General features: G+C 41.4%; 1 protein-coding gene across 1 annotated transcript in view; it reads right to left on the bottom strand.

Moving 5' to 3' along the window:
- The window catches only part of usp9 (ubiquitin specific peptidase 9), a 330,949-nt gene that overhangs the window by 211,288 nt on the left and 100,183 nt on the right, over nucleotides 1–19,478 (bottom strand). Inside the window, exons 14-19 of the mRNA XM_068040658.1 lie at nucleotides 17,130–17,263; nucleotides 12,991–13,078; nucleotides 11,167–11,509; nucleotides 3,021–3,116; nucleotides 2,464–2,675; nucleotides 1,418–1,658 (exon numbers count right to left, since the gene is read on the bottom strand). Of these exons, the coding sequence (XP_067896759.1) occupies nucleotides 1,418–1,658; nucleotides 2,464–2,675; nucleotides 3,021–3,116; nucleotides 11,167–11,509; nucleotides 12,991–13,078; nucleotides 17,130–17,263 (1,114 nt within the window). The remainder of the gene's footprint in view (nucleotides 1–1,417; nucleotides 1,659–2,463; nucleotides 2,676–3,020; nucleotides 3,117–11,166; nucleotides 11,510–12,990; nucleotides 13,079–17,129; nucleotides 17,264–19,478) is intronic.

The raw sequence follows: 19,478 nt of genomic DNA, 5'->3' as shown, positions 1-19,478 counted from the left end.
AATATTTCTAATTCATGCTAATCAACTGTCACAGTGAAGTGACAGCTATAATTTGCAGCTGAGCCAAAATCCAATAATGGCAAGGCATTATTTTCAAATTGCATGTAATTAGATTTCCATAAGATAACTAATGTTCCCTCTGTGTGTCACTGATTGGTAAAATGTTCACTTCCATTCACAACTCCTCAGATACTGAAGCAATCCATATGCCGCAAGATCTGGACAACTTTCAGGCTTGGGCCAAGTGGCAAATAACATTCACGCCACCTAAGTGGGCAATGATGATCTCCAATGAGACAGAAACTAACCATCTCCCCTTGACATTCAACGGCATTACCGTTGCTGAATTGCCCATTATCCTGGAGTTTACCATTGGTCAGAAATTGAACAGGAGTAGCCACAGTATTCTGCGGAGAGTAACCCATCTCCTGACTCCCCAATGCCTGTCCACAATCTACAAGGCACAAGTCAGGAGTGTGGCTCCAACATTCAGGAAGCGTGACACCATTCAGGACAAAGCAGTCCACTTGATCAGCATCCCATCCGTCATCTTCAACACTCATTCCCTCCACCACCAAAGCACAGTAGCAGCAGTGTGTACCATATACAAGATGCACTACAGCAACTCATCACGCCTCCTTCGACAGTACCTTCCAAACCTGCGACCTCTACCACCTAGAAGGACCAGACCAGCAGACATGTGGGACCACCACCATCAGCAAGCTCCCCTCCAAGCCACACAAAATACTGATTTGGAAATATATAGTCGTTCCTTCACTGTCACTGGGTCAAAATCCTGGAACTTCCACCCTAATAGCACTGTGGGTGTATCCACACCAGATTGACTGAAAAGGTTCAAGAAGGCTGCTCACCTCCACTTTCTCGAAGACAATTACAGATGAGCAATAAATGCCAGCAACACCCACATCCCACGAAATTAATAAAACAAAATTCAGATCAGTTGCAGTACTTAATCGCCTAGATTGGGACAATCCTTCAGCGGATCCATTTGAAAGGGGGCACAACTTCAAAAGAAACCAATAGTCAATACAGAGCCATAAAATCACAGAAAACATAGGAACTTGCAGTCTGTCACCCAGCCAACAGCATGCCATTCCAGTGTCTTGTGGATCTTCAGTACGATGTACTACCTCAAGATGTGTCATCCTGTTTAAATTAAGAAGCCACTTCTTCTTACATTGTCAATTGATTACGTTAATAACTAATCAATTGTGAAGCAAAATGAGGAATACTGCATCAATTAATTAAATCTGAAAAGTATTTTATGAAAATTAGGGGGATAAAACAGCCCGATAGCCTAGTGGGGACCAGTGACACTTCAACATTGGGCCATTTCAGTCCAGCTTCCTTGATTTTACTCTGTTGATCATAAATAATATTTTATCACTGTACTTACTGTTTTATCTTTAAGATTTAACTGTCCAATTAATTTCCGATCATCAGCAGGATCTACAAGCTCACCACCAATAAACAGTTCTACTTTCGTATGTGCACTGTTCGCTTTTATTCTACTGAGGATACAGCGTCTAACAGACCCAATGGTGTCATTTGTGTGAGACCAAATATCCAAATCTTCTACTTGGCGTCCTTGATTTGGAAACCGTACAACAAGTGATACATGCTTTCCACGAAATGCTCTGAAGAAAAAAAGAAAATTCTTAGTTTCATGAGCCCAACTGTATAAAATGGTAGAAATTTGTTCTTCTGAACTAAGCCTCAATATACCCAAAACATAATAACAAAGCAGTATTATTCCAAAATAGTTTTACTTGAGTAAATATGGCCTCACTTCATAACAATTAAACTGTAGCATTTTGTAAAGCTGAATTAAGTTCCTGAAGTTCCTTTTGTTTGTTATGAAGCCAAAATGAAACAGGCAGAACTCATTTTTAAGTCTTCTGATTATGGCACCACCTCCTTCAGTCTGGGAAGAAACTGCTTTGGTCTTCTTCACAACCATTGTCAATATAACTAAATGAATTATCAACAGGAAGTATATTTCTCCACAGCTAAACTGTTTAAAAATGGCTACTTTATATGAACAATTCTACACTAGCAGATCCATACAAAGGGCATACAATTAAAGACGTAGGTAAATGGACCTTTAAAAATTCAATGAAAAATGAAAAGTAAGCCAACAGAATATATAAAAATGACAGTTTTCACTACTGGTCATCAAAACTGCTCTGTACATGATGAAGTAATTATAAACTTACTCTGAAAGACATTCACTATCACTTAACTGCATGATCACAATGAATTAAAAGACAAAACAGAATTTAATGTATTGAATGTGACGATTTCACCAAAAACCCAAACACAGTTTTACAAAAAACATGAAAACTGCCCATGAAAAAAAATGTCAGTTTTAGTAAACCAGGATACAAACTGAAATTATAGTATTTTACCTTAAATTGAAAGCAGTACTTTTAATGTACATACCTAGACATTGGTAGAATAGTCCGTTCTTCATGGTAGTCGCTGTCACATTCATTTATGTACTCACGCAACACTGTCAATACACGTACCATCCGTATTGCCTCCTGCCTTGCACAATTAATACTGTCTTTGTCACCATCTAATACACACAGCGTGTCATAAGAGGCCTTCAATCGATCAAAACATGACTGAATAAAGTCTTCATGAATCTCTACCTGTGTGTGAATATTGGTTGCAGTTAGGCATTGCAAACAGACGTACATTTACCATCTACAGTATCTTCAACCAGCTGAAACAATAACAATTTTTTCCCTCCTCTGCCTCCCAATTTTCTCCATTATGTAGCGTACATCCATCAGTAACTGAACATAAGGTAAGGTATAGCAGTTGCACCTGCAATTGCAAATTTGCCTGGCAGGCAAATATCTAAATCACATCAAAGCACAGGTGAACCCCCAAGTTAATAAAATCCTCAATTAAGCTGAATGCTGAATTTTATGGAGGTTCTGAATCAGAAAGTCTACAGAGAGTTGACATAATTTCGAGTTTGGAACACCTACCTGGTTAACCTGCAATCTCGGGCCAAGGTTTGTGTATATTTCTTTGAGCAGGTCTATTGCTCTGCTGGCAATGTCATCACTTCCTTGAATTACAACCTATTGAGGACAGGAAATGGTAAAGGCATTAAAAATGTTAAGCAAAAGAGCATGGGAGTTTTTCGAACTCAAGTCCAACTTCAGAATTATATTCCATATATATTCTCAATTCCGTTGTGAAATTCTTCCAAGTTGTCACTCAGATTTGTTTTTTGCTGTTGCCTTCCTATGTCTCTGAATGTCGCTCAACCATGCAATCATCAAGCAGCCATCCAAAGGAACAGCACAGAAGGAAAATCATTTAGACACAGCACTATACAAGAATCTGGTCTTGCCCAGCCAGATTTCACATCAGTTCTTGGTTATTGTATTGCAGTCTCATAAGATGTGCTCACCAATGCTTGAACAGCAAAACCAATCTCTAATATACCTGCTATAGCAATTTCATTCTCGCTCAGCAATACAGATAAACCCCATCTCCAATGCAATGAACCATACTCAGCCTGTAACAGCTGTAGGAGTGCATCAGATGTTGGGCATTATTGTTGATAACATGTCAGGCCCAGCATGCTTAATTATTTTGACTTAGCTTTATAACTGATATTGTTCAATCTGTACACATAGATTTAAACACTAGTTTAGCCTGATGACTTAAACTAGCTTGGGATCAAGATGCAATAACTATCTGTTGAATAAATATTTCCACTCACGAGGTGAGCCACAACTACAATTTATAATTATTGTTTTGAGACTTAACTGGTCAGACTTTAGGCATCTGAACATTGCAATGGAAAATTACTGCATAAGAAATTTGTTTCTTATTGTTTATCATTAATGATTTTGGACTGCATGGGATATCAGGATATCCTTCACTGGAAAAATACTTTACAATGGATGATGTCTCAATGCACAAAATCATTTACGATCATAAGCTGCATCATGTAGCTGAGATTCATATTACTGCTTTCACTCTCAATCAATTATTTTTTTAAATGGGCAAGAGCAGGAAAGAAGCCAATCACAGCATGCTTTGCTGCCAATATGCAGAGACAATGTTTAAGAACCACTACTTTGAGGGGGATAAAGCAGTTACCTTCATGGATCGCATTAAAATCCACTGTTCACAATTTCCAATGCTCATATCATACTTTTGAGCATACCAAGCTCATGAAGTTTCAAGTGATAGCCAATGAAACAAACAGCACTGTCTACAAATTGGAAAAGATCCAAACTCCACAGCTAAGCATACTGACCAAACAAGTAATTCTCCAAAATCTCTCACAATTTTCTAATTTATTACTTTTTTTTTTAAAAAACACAACCATTTTATAAGCAGAATACCACACGTGCTGGTAGGTTTCTGAACATGTTAGGCAACAAACCAGAGCAAGCTTGCACTGTTGTCTTGAGTTATGCAGTTAGGTTTTCCTCGTTGACTTTCACAGTCGGGACCAATTAAGTCTATTCCACAGCTCCACAGAGTATTCTGTTCATATAATATGTTACTTTGTAATGGCACAAAGACTAGGGAATTGGGGGAGAGTTTTTTCTAGGGTAGAATGCACATGAATGTGGAGTTGGAAGGGAGTAGGGAAATAGGAGTGGTGAGAGATGCAAGGAAGTAATCAGAGATGGGCTCATCCATGATTCAGACAGAAGTTGGGGTATATTTAAGATGGCAAGTTGGCCGTGAATATAGTGAGGAAAGTTTAAATAAAAGGGAAAGGTTGCCATTGCTAACTCCACTGTACATTACAGGGACTGTAGAATATGCTGAGCTGCTTTAGCAGAACTAAGTGACCATTTATAACACCTCTTCAGCAATGAATAAAAAGAGCAAAATGCCCCAACTCAAAACAGCATGCAAAACTCCATCTTAGGCCATTAAATATCAGCATCTGAATAATAAACTGAAGATCACGTTTGACTACAAACGTGAACTTAAAAGTTCTCACCACACTTCCTAGAACTAGAAAACGTACTAGTAAACAGTCCAAACAAATGGACTGCATAAATATTGTTACTTCTCAAAAGGGAGAAAATACAATGCACACAGCAATAGTTTAGAAATCATTCCAATTTTGTCCATAGAAGGTAGTGGATATTTGGATAATACATTATTCGAGCAACAGCAGCTACCATTCAGCAACTTAGTTAAAGGACACAATCTATGGTGTAAGCAAAGTATTTACAAATCCACATATTCCTCAAACGTCTTGTGGACACCTATTCAGGGCCTGATATCTGTGACTCCTCCGCTACTTCCTTCTCCTTTAAGCACTTCACCTTATTGCGCCCCTCTCACAACCTTGAAAATCATTGTTCTCTGCGGTAACTTTCTCACCAAGCTATCCTCTCCTCTTTCTTTCCTCAAAGTTGCACTGGGCAACTCAACTTCACCGATTTAATATGCACCCAAACCCACTTTGCCCTCTCCTCTGATTTCACTGCCCTTCAGTCCTTCCTTAATATTTCCATCCACATAAACCCTGCTAATGAAATTCACAGCCAACCCTTTAATCTTGCCACCTTTCCTGGCTTCCCTACTTGCATTGTTTCAAGTGCGACTAAGTTCATCTCTGACTACTTCCTTGCATATCTCACCACTCACCTTTTCCTACCTCATTCCAACCCCACTTTCCTGTCAATCCACCCTTAGGATGTTTGAGGATGAAGCACCATGAACCAGTGCAGGTCAGCAACAAGGGTGATGTTCAGTGGGATTTAATACAGGTAGCAGAATTTAGATTAACTGAAATTTACAGGGTAAAGGAGGGTAGGCTGGTCAGGGCAGCACTTGAAGTAACTTGAGTCTAGAGGCGACAAAAGCATGAACAAGGGTTTCAGCAGATGGGCAGAGGCAAACAATGTTAGAGGGAGATGTAGGCAGTCTTGGTGATGGACAAGATATGGTTCAACCAGAGTCGGTGGTCAGGGGAAATGGAGTTGGCAGCAAAACTTAAGGTGCACCAAATAGGAGGAAACTTTGCAACAGCTTGGAAATTGGTTAAGAGATAGGGTACTGAGTAGGGATAAAGGGTATGCACTCATGTGATTTGTGGGTTATGACAAGTGTTCCCTGGAGATCTGTACTTGGCCCTCATCTTTTCACCATATTCATCAATGACTTAGATGAAGGAAGAGAATTGTATATCTAAGGTTATAGACACCACTAAGTTGGGAGGCACAGTAAGTGCAGATGGGAGCATGACATTGCAAAGGGAAGTCAACAGATTACATGAAGTGGCAAACTGGTAAATTGAGTTCAACGCGGAGAAGAGCAACGTCATCGACTTTGGATCCAAAGCAAGACAATCAGAGTGGTTTCTAAATGGTCAGAAACTAGGAAGTGTGGCGGAGCAGAGATTTGGGTCTTCATGTACACAAATCATTAAAAACTACTGCACAGGTACAAAAAGGAATCAAAAAGGCTCAGCTCAAGGGGATTGGGAAATAAAGGCAAGCAAGTTATGTTTCAGTTGTATTAAGTCTTGATCAGACCCCTGAAGTGCTGTGTTCAGTTCTGCGCACTGTACCTCAGGATGGATACATTGGCCTTGAAGTAAAACCTAGCTACCCGAGCCAAACCTGACCAAACCAGACTACGTGTTGGGTTTGGGTGGGTCGGGTCTGTATTCTGCGTCCAGCGGTCGGCTCAGGCTGTACTGTACTGTTTATTTCGTATTGTTTTCGTTTTAATTTACGATTTTTTTCTGTTTCAATAATATGTCTTAATTTCCGGTAGGGTATTTAAAAAAATTGAAAGACTCGGGCCCAGGTTGGCTGTTGTCGGGTGTCGGGTGGGGCCCGGGTCAGGTTTTTATAACCAAGCCAGGCTTTTACCTTGAAGGGGCCCCAACAGAGTCACCAGAATGATACTGGGGCTTAAATTATGAGGACAAGTTTCATAAATTTGGTTTGCATTCCCTTTAGCACAAAAATTGAGGGGTGATCCAATTGAGGTATTTAAAATGATACGGATTCAATAGGGTAAATATCAAGAGAAGCTATTTCACCTGGTGGGGAATCCAGCACAAGATCATAACCTTAAAATCAAACCCAGGCCATTCAGCAGTGAAATCAGGAAGCAGATCTTCACATTAAGGATAGTAAAAAATCTGGAAAACTCTTGTCCAAAAGGCTGTAGATGCTGAGTCAACTGAAATTTTCAAGACTTAGATTAATATACCTCTTATTAGTTTAGAGTATCAGGGAATATGGAGCAACAGCAGGTTAACGGAGTGATGTACAAATCAGCCATTAACCAAATTTGGGTTTGGGTTCCGCCAGGGCCACTCAGCTCCTGACCTCATTACAGCCTTGGTTCAAACATGGACAAAAGAGCTGGACTCAAGAGGTGAGCTAAGAGTGACTGCCCTTGACATCAAGGCAGCATTTGAGAGAGTATGGCATCAAGCAGCCCTAGCAAAACTGAGGTCAATGTGAATCAGGGGGAAAACCCTCTGCTGGCTGGAGTCATACCTCGCACAAAGGAAGATGGTTGTGGTTGTTGGAGGTCAATCAGCTCAGCTCCAGGACATCACTGCAGGAGTTCCTCAGGATAGTGTCCTAGGCCCAACCATCTTCAGCTGCTTCATCAATGACCTTCCTTCAATCATAAGGTCAGAAGTGGGGATGTTCGCTGATAATTGCACAATGTTCAGCACCATTCATGACTACTCAGATACTGAAGCAGTCAGTGTAGAAATGCAGTAAGACCTGGACAATATCCAGGCTTGGGCTGATAAGTAGCAAGTAACATTCGTGCCACACAAGTGCCAGGCAATGACCATCTCCAACAAGAGAGAATCTGACCATCTCCCCTTGCCAATCAATGGCATTACCATCGCTGAATCCCCCACTAACATCCTAGGGGCTGCCACTGACCAGAAACTGAACTGAAGTAGCCATATAAATACCATGGCTACAAGAGCAGGTCAGAGACTAGGAATTCTGAGGTGAGTAACTCACCTCCTGCCTCCCCAAAGCCTGTCCACCATCTACAAAGGCACAAGTCAGGGTGTGATGGAATACTCTCCACTTGCCTGGATGGGTGCAGCTCCAACAACACTCAGGAAGCTAGACACCATCCAGGACAAAGCAGCCTGCTTGATTGGCACCCCATCTACAAACATTCACTCCCTCCACCACCGACGCACAGTGGCAGCAGTGTGTACCATCTACAAGATGCACTGCAGCAAGGCACCAAGGCTCCTTAGACAGCACCTTTCAAACCTGCGACCTCTACCAACTAGAAGGACCAGGGCAGCAAATACATGAGAACACCACCACCTGCAAGTTCCCCTCCAAGTCACACACCAACCTGACTTGGAACTATATCGCCGTTCCTTCACTGTCGCTGGGTCAAAATCCTGGAACTCCCTTCTTAACAGCACTGTGGGTGTACCTACCCCAAATGGACTGCAGCGGTTCAAGAAGGCAGCTCACCACCACCTTCTCAGGGGCAATTAGGGATGGGCAATAAATGCTGGCCTGTCCAGCGACGCCCACATCCCATAAATGAATTTTTTTTTTAAATGAATGACAGAATAGGCTCACGGGGCTGAATGTCCTACTCCTGTTCCTATGTGCCAGAATATCTATTTTTATGACTATGTCAAATTGTCTTGATCTTTCTAATAGAAAGTTGTTGCTGACCCTGTGGGGGACTCTAGGGATCACAGTGCAGGAAGGGGAAGACATAGTATTGTAAGAGACTGCCCAGCTACAATCAGATAGGCAAGAGTGGAACTAAGTACGGGTTGTCCCAATGACCTCAACAACGGGAAGAAAAGTTGGTCAAGAATGATGCGATCAACTGTGTTTAAGGCCACAAAGAGGTAACCTGATTGAAGGTATTCAAAATGGTAGACTAGCAGAGATGCAGGCATGTCAGGTCAGGGAAGGCACCCCATTCAAGAACCCCGAAGAAAAATAAGGTTCAAGACGGGCCCATAGTTAGCGGAGGACAGAGTTATCAAGGTTTGGTTGTTTCTCTTTTGAATCTGTTAATTGATTTTGCATCAGTTGTTTTCTCTGGCGGCACATTTTTAGTATTTGTTTTAGATTTTATATCCTTGCTTGGCCTAAAACCAGCTTAATTCTATTCTGCTGTATTTCCTACTGAAGAGTGTTGTTACCATCCACCCGATCACTTTCTTTTTAAAAGCATCTATTTCACATCCTGCAATCCTACAAGTGCACATTATCCATTTCAGGTCAGGCTCACAGCTTGAATCAGACAACTATTTTAAGGCTGTAGAACAAACTTCATTAATTTGACTGTATCTGGTATTTTATCTAATGCCAAAGTACTGAAAGTCCTCATCAGGGAACTCCTCTTTGCTGACGATGCTGCATTAACATCCCACACGGAAGTGTGTGTGCAGAGTCTCATCGGCAGGCTTGCAGCTGCCTGCAATAAATTTGGCCAAACCATCAGTTTCAAGAAAACGATCAGGGGACAGGACGTCAGAAATGCTCCATCCATCAATATCGGCGACCACACTCTGGAAGTGGTTCAAGAGTTCACCTACCTGGGCTCAACCATCACCAGCAACCTGTCTCCCGATGCAGAAATCAACAAGCGCATGGGAAAGGCACCTGCTGCTATGTCCAGACTGGCCAAGAGGGTGTGGGAAAATGGCACACTGACACGGAACACAAAAGTCCGAGTGTTTCAACCCTGTGTCCTCAATACCTGCTCTACGGCAATGAGGCCTGGACAACTTATCTCAGCCAACAGCGACATCTCAACGCATTCCATCTTCACTGCCTCCGGAGAATCCTTGGCATCAGGTGGCAGGACCATATCTCCAACACAGAAGTCCTCGAGACAGCCAACATCCCCAGCATGTATGCCCTATTGAGCCAGCGGCGCTTGAGATGGCTTGGCCATGTGAGCCGTATAGAAGATGGCAGGATCCCCAAGGACGTATTGTACATCGAGCTCATCACTGGTATCAGACCCACCTGCCATCCATGTCTCTGCTTTAAAGAAGTTTGCAAACTCGACATGAAGTCTTGCGACATCGACCACAAGTCGTGGAAGCCAGTTGCCAGCGATCGCCAGAGCTGGCGGACAGCTATAGAGGCGGGGCTGAAGAGAGGTGAGTTGAAGAGACTCAGCAGAGTAAGGAGAGAGCCAACTGTGTAACAGCCCCGTCAACCAACTTTATCTGCAGCGCCTGTGAAAGAGTTTGTCACTCTAGAACTGGCCTTTATAGCCACTCCAGGCACTGCTCCACAAACCACTGACCACCTCTAGACACTTACCCATTGTCTCTCGAAACAAGGAGGCCAAAAGGAAAGGAGTTGGAATCCATCATCAACTCCAAAATGTGAAATACTTGAAAACAGTATGAAGTGGCAAGAAGTATAATTGTATTTCATTTCATTTTGGGACCAAAAATGGGATTTATGCATGGAGGTGGGGGCATATCTAAAGTTTTGAATGAATACTTTGCATCTGTCTTTACCAAGGAAGATGCTGTGCAGGTCATGATGAAACAGGGGGTAATTCAGACACTTGAAGGGTTTAAAAATTGCTGAAGAGGTGGTATTGTACTTAAAGTTGCTAAAGCACCAGGACCGGAACAGATGCATCCAACGATACTGAGGGAAGAGAGTGTGGAACATGTGCAGGCACTGGCCATAATTTTCCAGCCTTCCTTAGATTCAGGGGTGGTGCCAGAGGACTGGGGAATTGCAAATGTTACATTATGAATCCTTTATCAACAGTTGACACATACATTCCAAGCTGGAGCTTATTTAATCCTTTCTTCAAAACTTATTTAAATTAGCAATTTCAGACAATTTCAAGTCTATCAAAGGCCACTACTCGCTGTCACTTTACCCACAAAATACCATATTTATTATTTTTCACCACTTTGATTAACAGCACACAACTTTAAGGGTTTTTTTTTTTAAAAAAGGATTATCTGGAACAGCAACAGCTTTTACCTTCCACCAACACCCAGCTAGAAATAAAAACAGAAAATGCTGGACACTTTAGCCTTTGCAATGTAGCAGTTATCACACATTTTTACAGAATTAGTACAAAGGAAATGCCACCGAATGATCTTAATAAATTGAAATATTTTGTCCTTACCCTCCAAAGGTACTCCAGTCCTATTAATTCAAGATCATCCATCATATAAGCACGCCGTTTTGCAACAAGCTTCCCTTCTCGACAGTTCACAGCTTTGAAAAACCGTTCAAAGCACTTCATTCCATTTTCAGTCAAGAGAGAAGGATCCAGTTGCAGTACATTATTTTCAAAGAAGTCCTTGTTTATGTCTGGGTCTAAGTCAGGCTCATCGCCCATCAACTTAGAAAACCACTTAAAACATGCTTCACGATCACAAAGATAGACAGCATTCTCAGCCAAACACTTCCAGATTTGCTTGGCTTGAGGAGCACACAACCACAGCTGGCCATCCTTCAATAAAAATCTAAGGAATAAAATGCAGGTTAACATTGTTATATTTATGATAGAACATCTCTTAAAGCAAGATAGAATTGACTCGTCCACTGACATCCACAATCAACAAACCAACGATGGCCAACATACTGTCAATGGCCAAGAGGACAGGCAAGGGATTTCCCCTGTATTCGGCACTCAAGCATGCCTTCAGAATTGCACAAGCATGGTTGAGATCTTCCCTATAATCTCTTCTTTGAGCTTCCCACCACCGCCCTGCAACCCCCACCCCAAGAAAACGCCTCACCTTTATTCAGTACTATACAAAATATAAATGAGCTAACGATTCGGGGCCAAGGACAACCATGAAACACAGACCCCAATAACACTCAACACACTGATAATCTAACATGCAATGGCAAGAGTTTTGGCCTGACCTCATGTGTAAAGTAGCAGACAAAAGTTATACTCTTCCTACAAATCTGTTCCTTTCCCAGGAGAAGTAAAGCAACATTTTGGCATAAGCTACAAATACAGGATTATCCAAATATGTAACATTTAAGCCAAAGAGACAGTGGTACATGGAAACAGCTTTGTATTTGAAGAATGATCCGCGGCACAGTGGCACAGTGGTTAGCACTGCAGCCTCACAGTTCCAGGGACCCGGGTTCGATTCTGGGTCCTGCCTGTGTGGAGTTTGCAAGTTCTCCCTGTGTCTGCGTGGGTTTTCTCCGGGTGCTCCGGTTTCCTCCCACAAGCCAAAAGACTTGCAGGTTGGTAGGTAAATTGGCCATTATAAATTGTCACTAGTATAGGTAGGTGGTAGGGAAATATAGGGACAGGTGGGGATGTTTGGTAGGAATATGGGATTAGTGTAGGATTAGTATAAATGGGTGGTTGATGGTCGGCACAGACTCGGTGGGCCGAAGGGCCTGTTTCAGTGCTGTATCTCTAATCTAATCTAAAAAAAAATATGCATTCTTTATATAATCCTTTGATCAGAACTTAGTGCCATTCTCCAACAGTGAATTTCTCCAATTAGTGGGCCACCACTTTTCCATAGGATCTAGATTCACAATTGTGGATTCTTGACAAAGCAGTATGAAAGACTTCAGTTTTAATCTCATCTTCTATGGCTCACGTTCCAAATATTAAACTGGTCTTGATCAAATAATTTTAGATTGCAGTTTTTTTTTTCAACCTCAGATGTCTGTTACATATTAACATCTAGTCAGATGGAAGCAGATTTTTCAACTAATGTAATGGTGCTTTTAGGGGACTGATCCTCTTATCTCCTCCACTTCACCAAATAAAAGAGAAGCCACACCTCTTCTTGCAAGGTTGAAGAATTGCATCAATTCGTTCGAATTTGAAGCCATTATCTTTCTCATTGGAAATCATGTTCCCTGATCTCAGGTGTAGTGCAATCTCTATATCAACTATCAGCAAGAAAGCCTGAACAGATTGCTTTCTAAAGTGTAAATTTCAATCTTCATAAATAAATTAAGTCACCTCAAGAAATTAAGTCGCTCTTGGACTTCTTGTACATGGCTATATCGACTCCCTGACCTTACTGTCTGCGGATCATACTCCGGGTTCTCTGCAAGACAAACAACTCTCTATTAATGCACAAAAGATTTACTGCATTTTCAGCTACAAAAATTTAATTGAAGTAGTTGCAGGGAGAACATTGAGCATAATATTCCTATTTCAAACTGAAGCCAAAACAATCAATGGTTAAGCAGGATTACAATAGTGTAGCAACTCCTCAGTGCTGCATTCAACTATCAGACTTATTGAAGTCTGTGAAGTGGAGCTTGAACCCACAACCTTCGGGCTGAGGCAAAGAGTGCTACCACAAAGCCACAAAACTGGTTAAATCTTATGAAATAGATTAGATTATCCAAATGTGTTGAAAACTAGCTTGCAACAAAAGCCAGACAGTGTAACTAAACGAAAAATATTGGCTGGGAGGCAGTAACCAATCTTGTTCCACAAATATCTGCTTTGGGTCGTTTTCTGCTCACAATTTGTGAATGATATGGACAGAAAAATACGTGGGCAAGTAACTGGCAGAAAGGAAACAAAGTAGTGAAGGATCGAACATCCCTTAAGCAGTGAAAAATGGCAGATGAATTTTCATGAGTACAAGGTAATTAGTATAGAAGTAGGGAACATGAATAGGTCCCGTTTTACAGTCCAATATTAAGAGTGGAAAATGATTGAGGTGTGATCTTTGATCATAGTCTAAAATTACAACAACAATGTGCTACAAATGTCAAGAAAAAAGATTAAGTGCTATGTTTCATGTTGGGGGACACTTGGTTACAACTCAAAAAATTATGAGGGTGTTTCAATGGTCACCAGTGAGGCCAATTCTGTAGTACAGTACAGCTTTGGCACAACTTCAAAGTACATGCATTAGATAAAGGCAATTTTGGGCCTAATGGGTATAAGTTATGAAGAATTCAGGTTATTGAACTTATTTTTACTGGAGAAACGATTGAAAGGTTTTTTAAAGACCTGTTTCATATATCCTAATGTTATAGACAAGCATACTATTAATCAAGATCAGCAAGTACAAATGGCAAGGACAACAACAAAATTCACAAGTCTGCAGCATGACTACAGATCAGATTTTTTCCCTCCACACAACAGTGGAAATATGAAACCACCTACCGGAAAAAAAGGTTAACTCTGGATCATAAGCTGTGAAAATCTAAATTAATATTTGAGAAAAGCGTTTGAGATTACAAAATTACTAATCTATTCACATAAATTAGTCAGAGCATATAAAGATCTTGGTGATGTTGTCCATGATTCGGGTAATTAACACAAGGGGACAATCTGATGGACCAAATGGCTTCTTCTCATTCCAAGCTTCCTGTTCCTTTGTTAAATACGTAATAATTAGTATGCGAGAGCATTTAAACAGGCAAATTGGCATTTTGGGAACGATCAAGGTGCATAAGCAGGTCGCTCAACAAGTACTTGTAACAGACAGGTGAGCAGGCAGGCAGCTTTGAAAGCACACGAGGTGGAGAACAACACATTCAGGGTGAACAGGTGAAGACTAAGAAAATAAAAAAGAGGACTAAGCCACTTGGCCCTTCAAGCCTGCACGACCATTCAATACGCTCATGGCTGATGATCTATCTCAAGTCCACCTGCCCACACTGTCCCCATAACCCTCAATTCCCTTAGTATCCAAAAAAACTATTGATCTCTGTCATAAATACACTTAACAACTGAGCATCCACAGATTTCTGGGTGGAGAATTCCTAAGATCCCAACTTTGAGTGAAGAAATTTCTTATTTCAGTCCTAAATGGCCAGACCTTTTTTCTAAGACTGTGACGAGTTCTAGACTCCCAGCCAGGGGAACATCCTCCCAGCATCTACCCTATCAAGCCCTTAAGAATTTTATATGTTTCAATGAGATCACTTTTCATTCTTGTAAATTCAAGGGAATATAGGTCTAGTCTACTCAACCTCTCCTCATAGGACAATCCCCTCAGCCCAGGAACCAGTCCAGTGAACCTTCGTTGCACTCCCTACAAGGCAAGTATATCCTAACTTAAGTAAGGAGACAAAAACTGCACTCCAGCTGTGCTCTCACCAAGGCCTGATACAACTGTAGTAAGGCTTCACTGTTTTAAATAAAAGGTTAACATCATTTGCCTTCCTAATTGCATGCTGCACCTGCATGTTAATGCACCAGTTAATTTTAAGACTGTAATTGCAGGCAGGGTTGTACACAATTAAATAATTTGAGATAGGCCCTTGGATACAGCACCAGGAAAAAGTTTGGGCCATTCCAACCTCAGCAGACAGTGGTAGAAACAAAATGAAGGGCAAGGGTTTACCATGATTGGCATGAACTGCAGCCAAACAGGAGGAACCAAGACAGAAAAAAAAACAGGCAATAAGCCCAAATTAATAAAAAAGCAAAATACTGCAGATGCTGGAAATCTGAAATAAAAACAAGAAATGCCAGAAATACTCAGCAGGTCTGTTCAGTTCTGAAGGGTCACTGACCTGAAACATTAACTCTGCTTCTCTCTCCACAGATGCTGCCAGACCTGTTGAGTACTTCCGACATTTCTCGTTTTTATTAGCCCAAATTAATACATGAACTTTAAGCCATATACTCCAAATTAAGCCTCAGGTTCTCGAGCAGCAAAATGCTCAAAATAATTTACAGCAATTCACAATACTGCACATTCATAACTATGAGTAAGAATGAGTGAAATAAAAAAGTGCTGGAAATACTCAGCAGGTCAGGCAGCATCTGTGCAGAGAGAAGCAGAGTTAACGTTTCAGGTCTGTGACCTTTCAGCAGAATGGTTCTGATGAAAGGTCACAGACCTGAAACATTAACTCTGCTTCTCTCTCCACAGATGCTGCCTGACCTGCTGAGTATTTCCAGCACTTTCTGTTTTTATTTCAGATTTCCAGCATCTGCAGTATTAAGCTTTTATTTCAGTATGAGTGTTTTATTCATAACTGCTCAATTTTTGAGTTTCTAGTGTTGCATTTATCAGCACCTTTTTGTTGGGGGCGGAGGAAAAATTTGAAGACAGTTCAAACCAAATTAAGAGCATTATTGGAGTAATGTCATCAGTTGCTTTCTGCTCTTAGTTTAAGGCTAGTTCTTCCAATTACAAGCCAATGGGTTTGGTAGATTTAAAAAAAAATTGATTCAACTGCTCAGTGTACTGTTGCTTACTTGATCCTTATTAGTGGTAGAAACTGAATGAAACGGATTTATATTTGTTGATATTGAGCATAAATTCACTTGATCATTTCGTAGCTAAGTCTTTGTTTCAAACTGTCGCTCATAACGTATGATGCCCTGAAATGTGACACTGTAAAGTATGACATCTTTCCAAAAGGGCAGGTACAAGACTACCAAATTTAGAGATATTAAAAGACAAGATGTGAATGTCAGTCACCAATTTCCTACCATAAATTCAAATTTTAGAGCATTTTTGCTAGCCCATTCACCCTGTTGAAGCATCAAATAGCACTGTTTCACTTAAATCCTTCAGTTTCTAAGGAAAAGCATTGGCATTGTATACTACCCTGTGGTTATCAAGCTGAATAACTTCCAGTACAAAGTAAGTAGACTTCGTCATTCTCCCCTCTACTCTACTCTCCAACACTACATTTGACTACATGGTATTTCAGACAGCCTAAGTGAAAAAACTGAACAGACACTTTTGAATTGAACAATTTATTTCTAAGTCATCTCCAAAGTTAATTTTCACTGTAACATCTTTCCCCACTTTGTCCCCAGTTTAGGTTCTGAACTATTTCCCGCTACCAGCAAACTTATTCTTCCAATCACACTGGAGCACAGATTTTGAGAGATCATTCAAACCACCTACCAAGTCAACAGTTAAGGTACATTTGTTGCCACACCACTATATTTTACCCCTCTTTCCTGGAAATGGAGAATTCTGTTGCTTAACATTCTATTGGCCCCTTATTCTCAGAAATCACAAACCTCACCCAAATTAAAAGTCAGCAGTAGATTCAAACTGGTGATACCCTGCTATGGGAACAATTCTTCATAAACTGGATTGAACAGAGTGACCATTTTGAACTGTGTTGAATGGATATTTTCAAGAAACAAGTCACACTCTTTACCTTTATGAAATTGCCTTATGTTCTCCATATAAGAGGAGAGGTTTTCAGCTACCAAGGTGACCAATGAATGATTGTGTTGAAGCTGATTAATCAAGTCGTGCCGATAAAACACATGTGGACTTCTTTGGGTCTGGCTACAAAGAAAACATTTATGTTAATCAATATCACTGACAATATTCAAAACTTAATCCATTATGGTACTGACTGACAAGGTAATTCCAATACGCATGCATGCAACACCCAGGGCTGTGATTTTCAAACCTTCATGTGTGGGAGCTCCCAAACAAGCTTGGGGACTCATAGAAACCTAGAAAATAGGAACAGTAGGCCATTCGGCCCTTCGAGCCTGCTCCGCCATTCATTATGATTATGGCTGATCTTCCAACTCAGTAACCTGTTCCCGCTATAGAAACATAGAAACTCTCATGCCCTAACAATGTCAACTACCAATGGAGAAGAAACAGAAAAAGTACGCTAAGGTTACAAATATAGAAAACTATAGCTATTTATCCACTCACTTTGGGAAGCCAATTTGAATACCTATTAGTTAGTAACATACTCTTACGAAAGTCTAGCCTGCATTCAGTACTTGTAATTAATACCAAGCAAAGCTTTCTACTGCAGAATACACATACGCTGGGGATGAAATCAACATATTTATCTCACAGGATTGTATAACAGCCCAAAACAAACTCAGCATGAAAAGCAGAGCAGGAAGCCAAAAACAAGTCCTTTCATGCAGCACCATTCCATGTTGCTGAAGGACGCATGGGTGGAGATAGCAGACGAGCTTGTCATAATCTTACGATCATCCCTAGATATGGGGGAGCTGTCAAGGATTGGAGAGTGGCAAACGTTGACACTCATTCAAGAAAGGATTTAAGGACATTCCTAGTAACTGCAGGCCAGTCAGTTTACCCATCTGTGGTGGGTAAGATTTTAGCAATATCAGGGCAAAAAAAAACACTTGGAGAGGTTCGAATTAATTAAGGAGAGCCAGCATGGATTTGTAAAAAGCAGATTGTGTTCGACTGATCTAATTGCATTTTTTGATGAAGTAACAGAGGGAAAGCAATATATGTTGGCTGTAAGGATTTTAAGAAATCGTTTGACAAAGCACCACGTAAAAGGCTGGTTAACAAAATTGAGGCTCATGAAATTGGAGGGTCAGTGCCAGCTTGGATAAAAAATTGGCTTAAGGACAGAAAACAGCGAGTCATGGTAAATGGTTGTTTTTCAAACTGGAAGATGGTAGACGGCGATGTTCCTCAAGATTTAGCGCTGGGACCACTGCTATTTTTGATATACACCAGGACCTCGCTATAAGTGGACACGGGGACCACATTATAGGTGAAACCGCGTTATTGCATAGCTGTATCTTTGGATGGTGCCTGGCGCTCAGGCTGGATCCCACCAGTGCCTGGGCCAACATTGCGTACAGAATATACTCTGAGTGAGGGACTTCAATGTCCATCACCAAGTGGCTCGGTAGCACCACTACTGACCGCGCTGGCCGAGTCCTAAAGGACATAGCTGCTACACTGGGTCTGCGGCAGGTAGTGAGGGAACCAGCAAGATTGAAATACCTACTTGACCTCGTCCTCACCAATCTACCTGTCGCAGATGCATCTGTCCATGACAGTATTGGTAGGAGTGACCACCACACAGTCCTTTTGGAGACTAAGTCCCATCTGCACATTGAGGATACCCACCATCGTGTTGTGTGGCACTACCACCATGCTAAATGGGATAGATTTCTAACAGATCTGGCAACTCAAAACTGGGCATTCATGAGTGGGTCATCAGCAGCAGCAGAATTGTATTCAACTACAATCCATAACTTCATGGCCCGCCATATCCCCCGTTTTACCATTACCATAAAGCCGGGGGACCCACCCTGGTTCAATAAAAAGAGTGCGTGAGAGCATGCCAAAAGCAGCACCAGGCATACCTTTAAATGAGGCATTAGCCTGGTGAAGCTACAACACAGGACTACTTGCATGCTAAACAGCGAAAGCAGCATGTGATAGACAGAGCTAAGCAATCCCACAACCAATGGATCAGATCTAAGCTCTGCAGTCCTGGGGAGGCTCCACAAAAATCCCCATCCTCATCAATGAGGGAGCCCAACACATCAGAGCAAAAGACAAGGCTGAAGCATTTGCACATCCATCTTCAGCCAGAAGTGCCGGATGATCCATCTCGGCCTCCTCCTGAAGTCCCCAGCATCACAGATGCCAGTCTTCAGCCAATTCGATTCACTCCACCTGATATCAAGTAACAGCTGAAGGCAGTGGATACTGCAAAGGTTATGGGCCCTGACAATATTCCGGCAATAGCACTGAAGAC

Source organism: Heterodontus francisci, chromosome 10, assembly GCF_036365525.1.
Source record: "Heterodontus francisci isolate sHetFra1 chromosome 10, sHetFra1.hap1, whole genome shotgun sequence".
NCBI classification, from domain to species: domain Eukaryota; kingdom Metazoa; phylum Chordata; class Chondrichthyes; order Heterodontiformes; family Heterodontidae; genus Heterodontus; species Heterodontus francisci.
The sequence above is the reverse complement of the archived record's forward strand: the minus strand, read 5'-3'. Positions and strand labels throughout refer to the sequence as shown.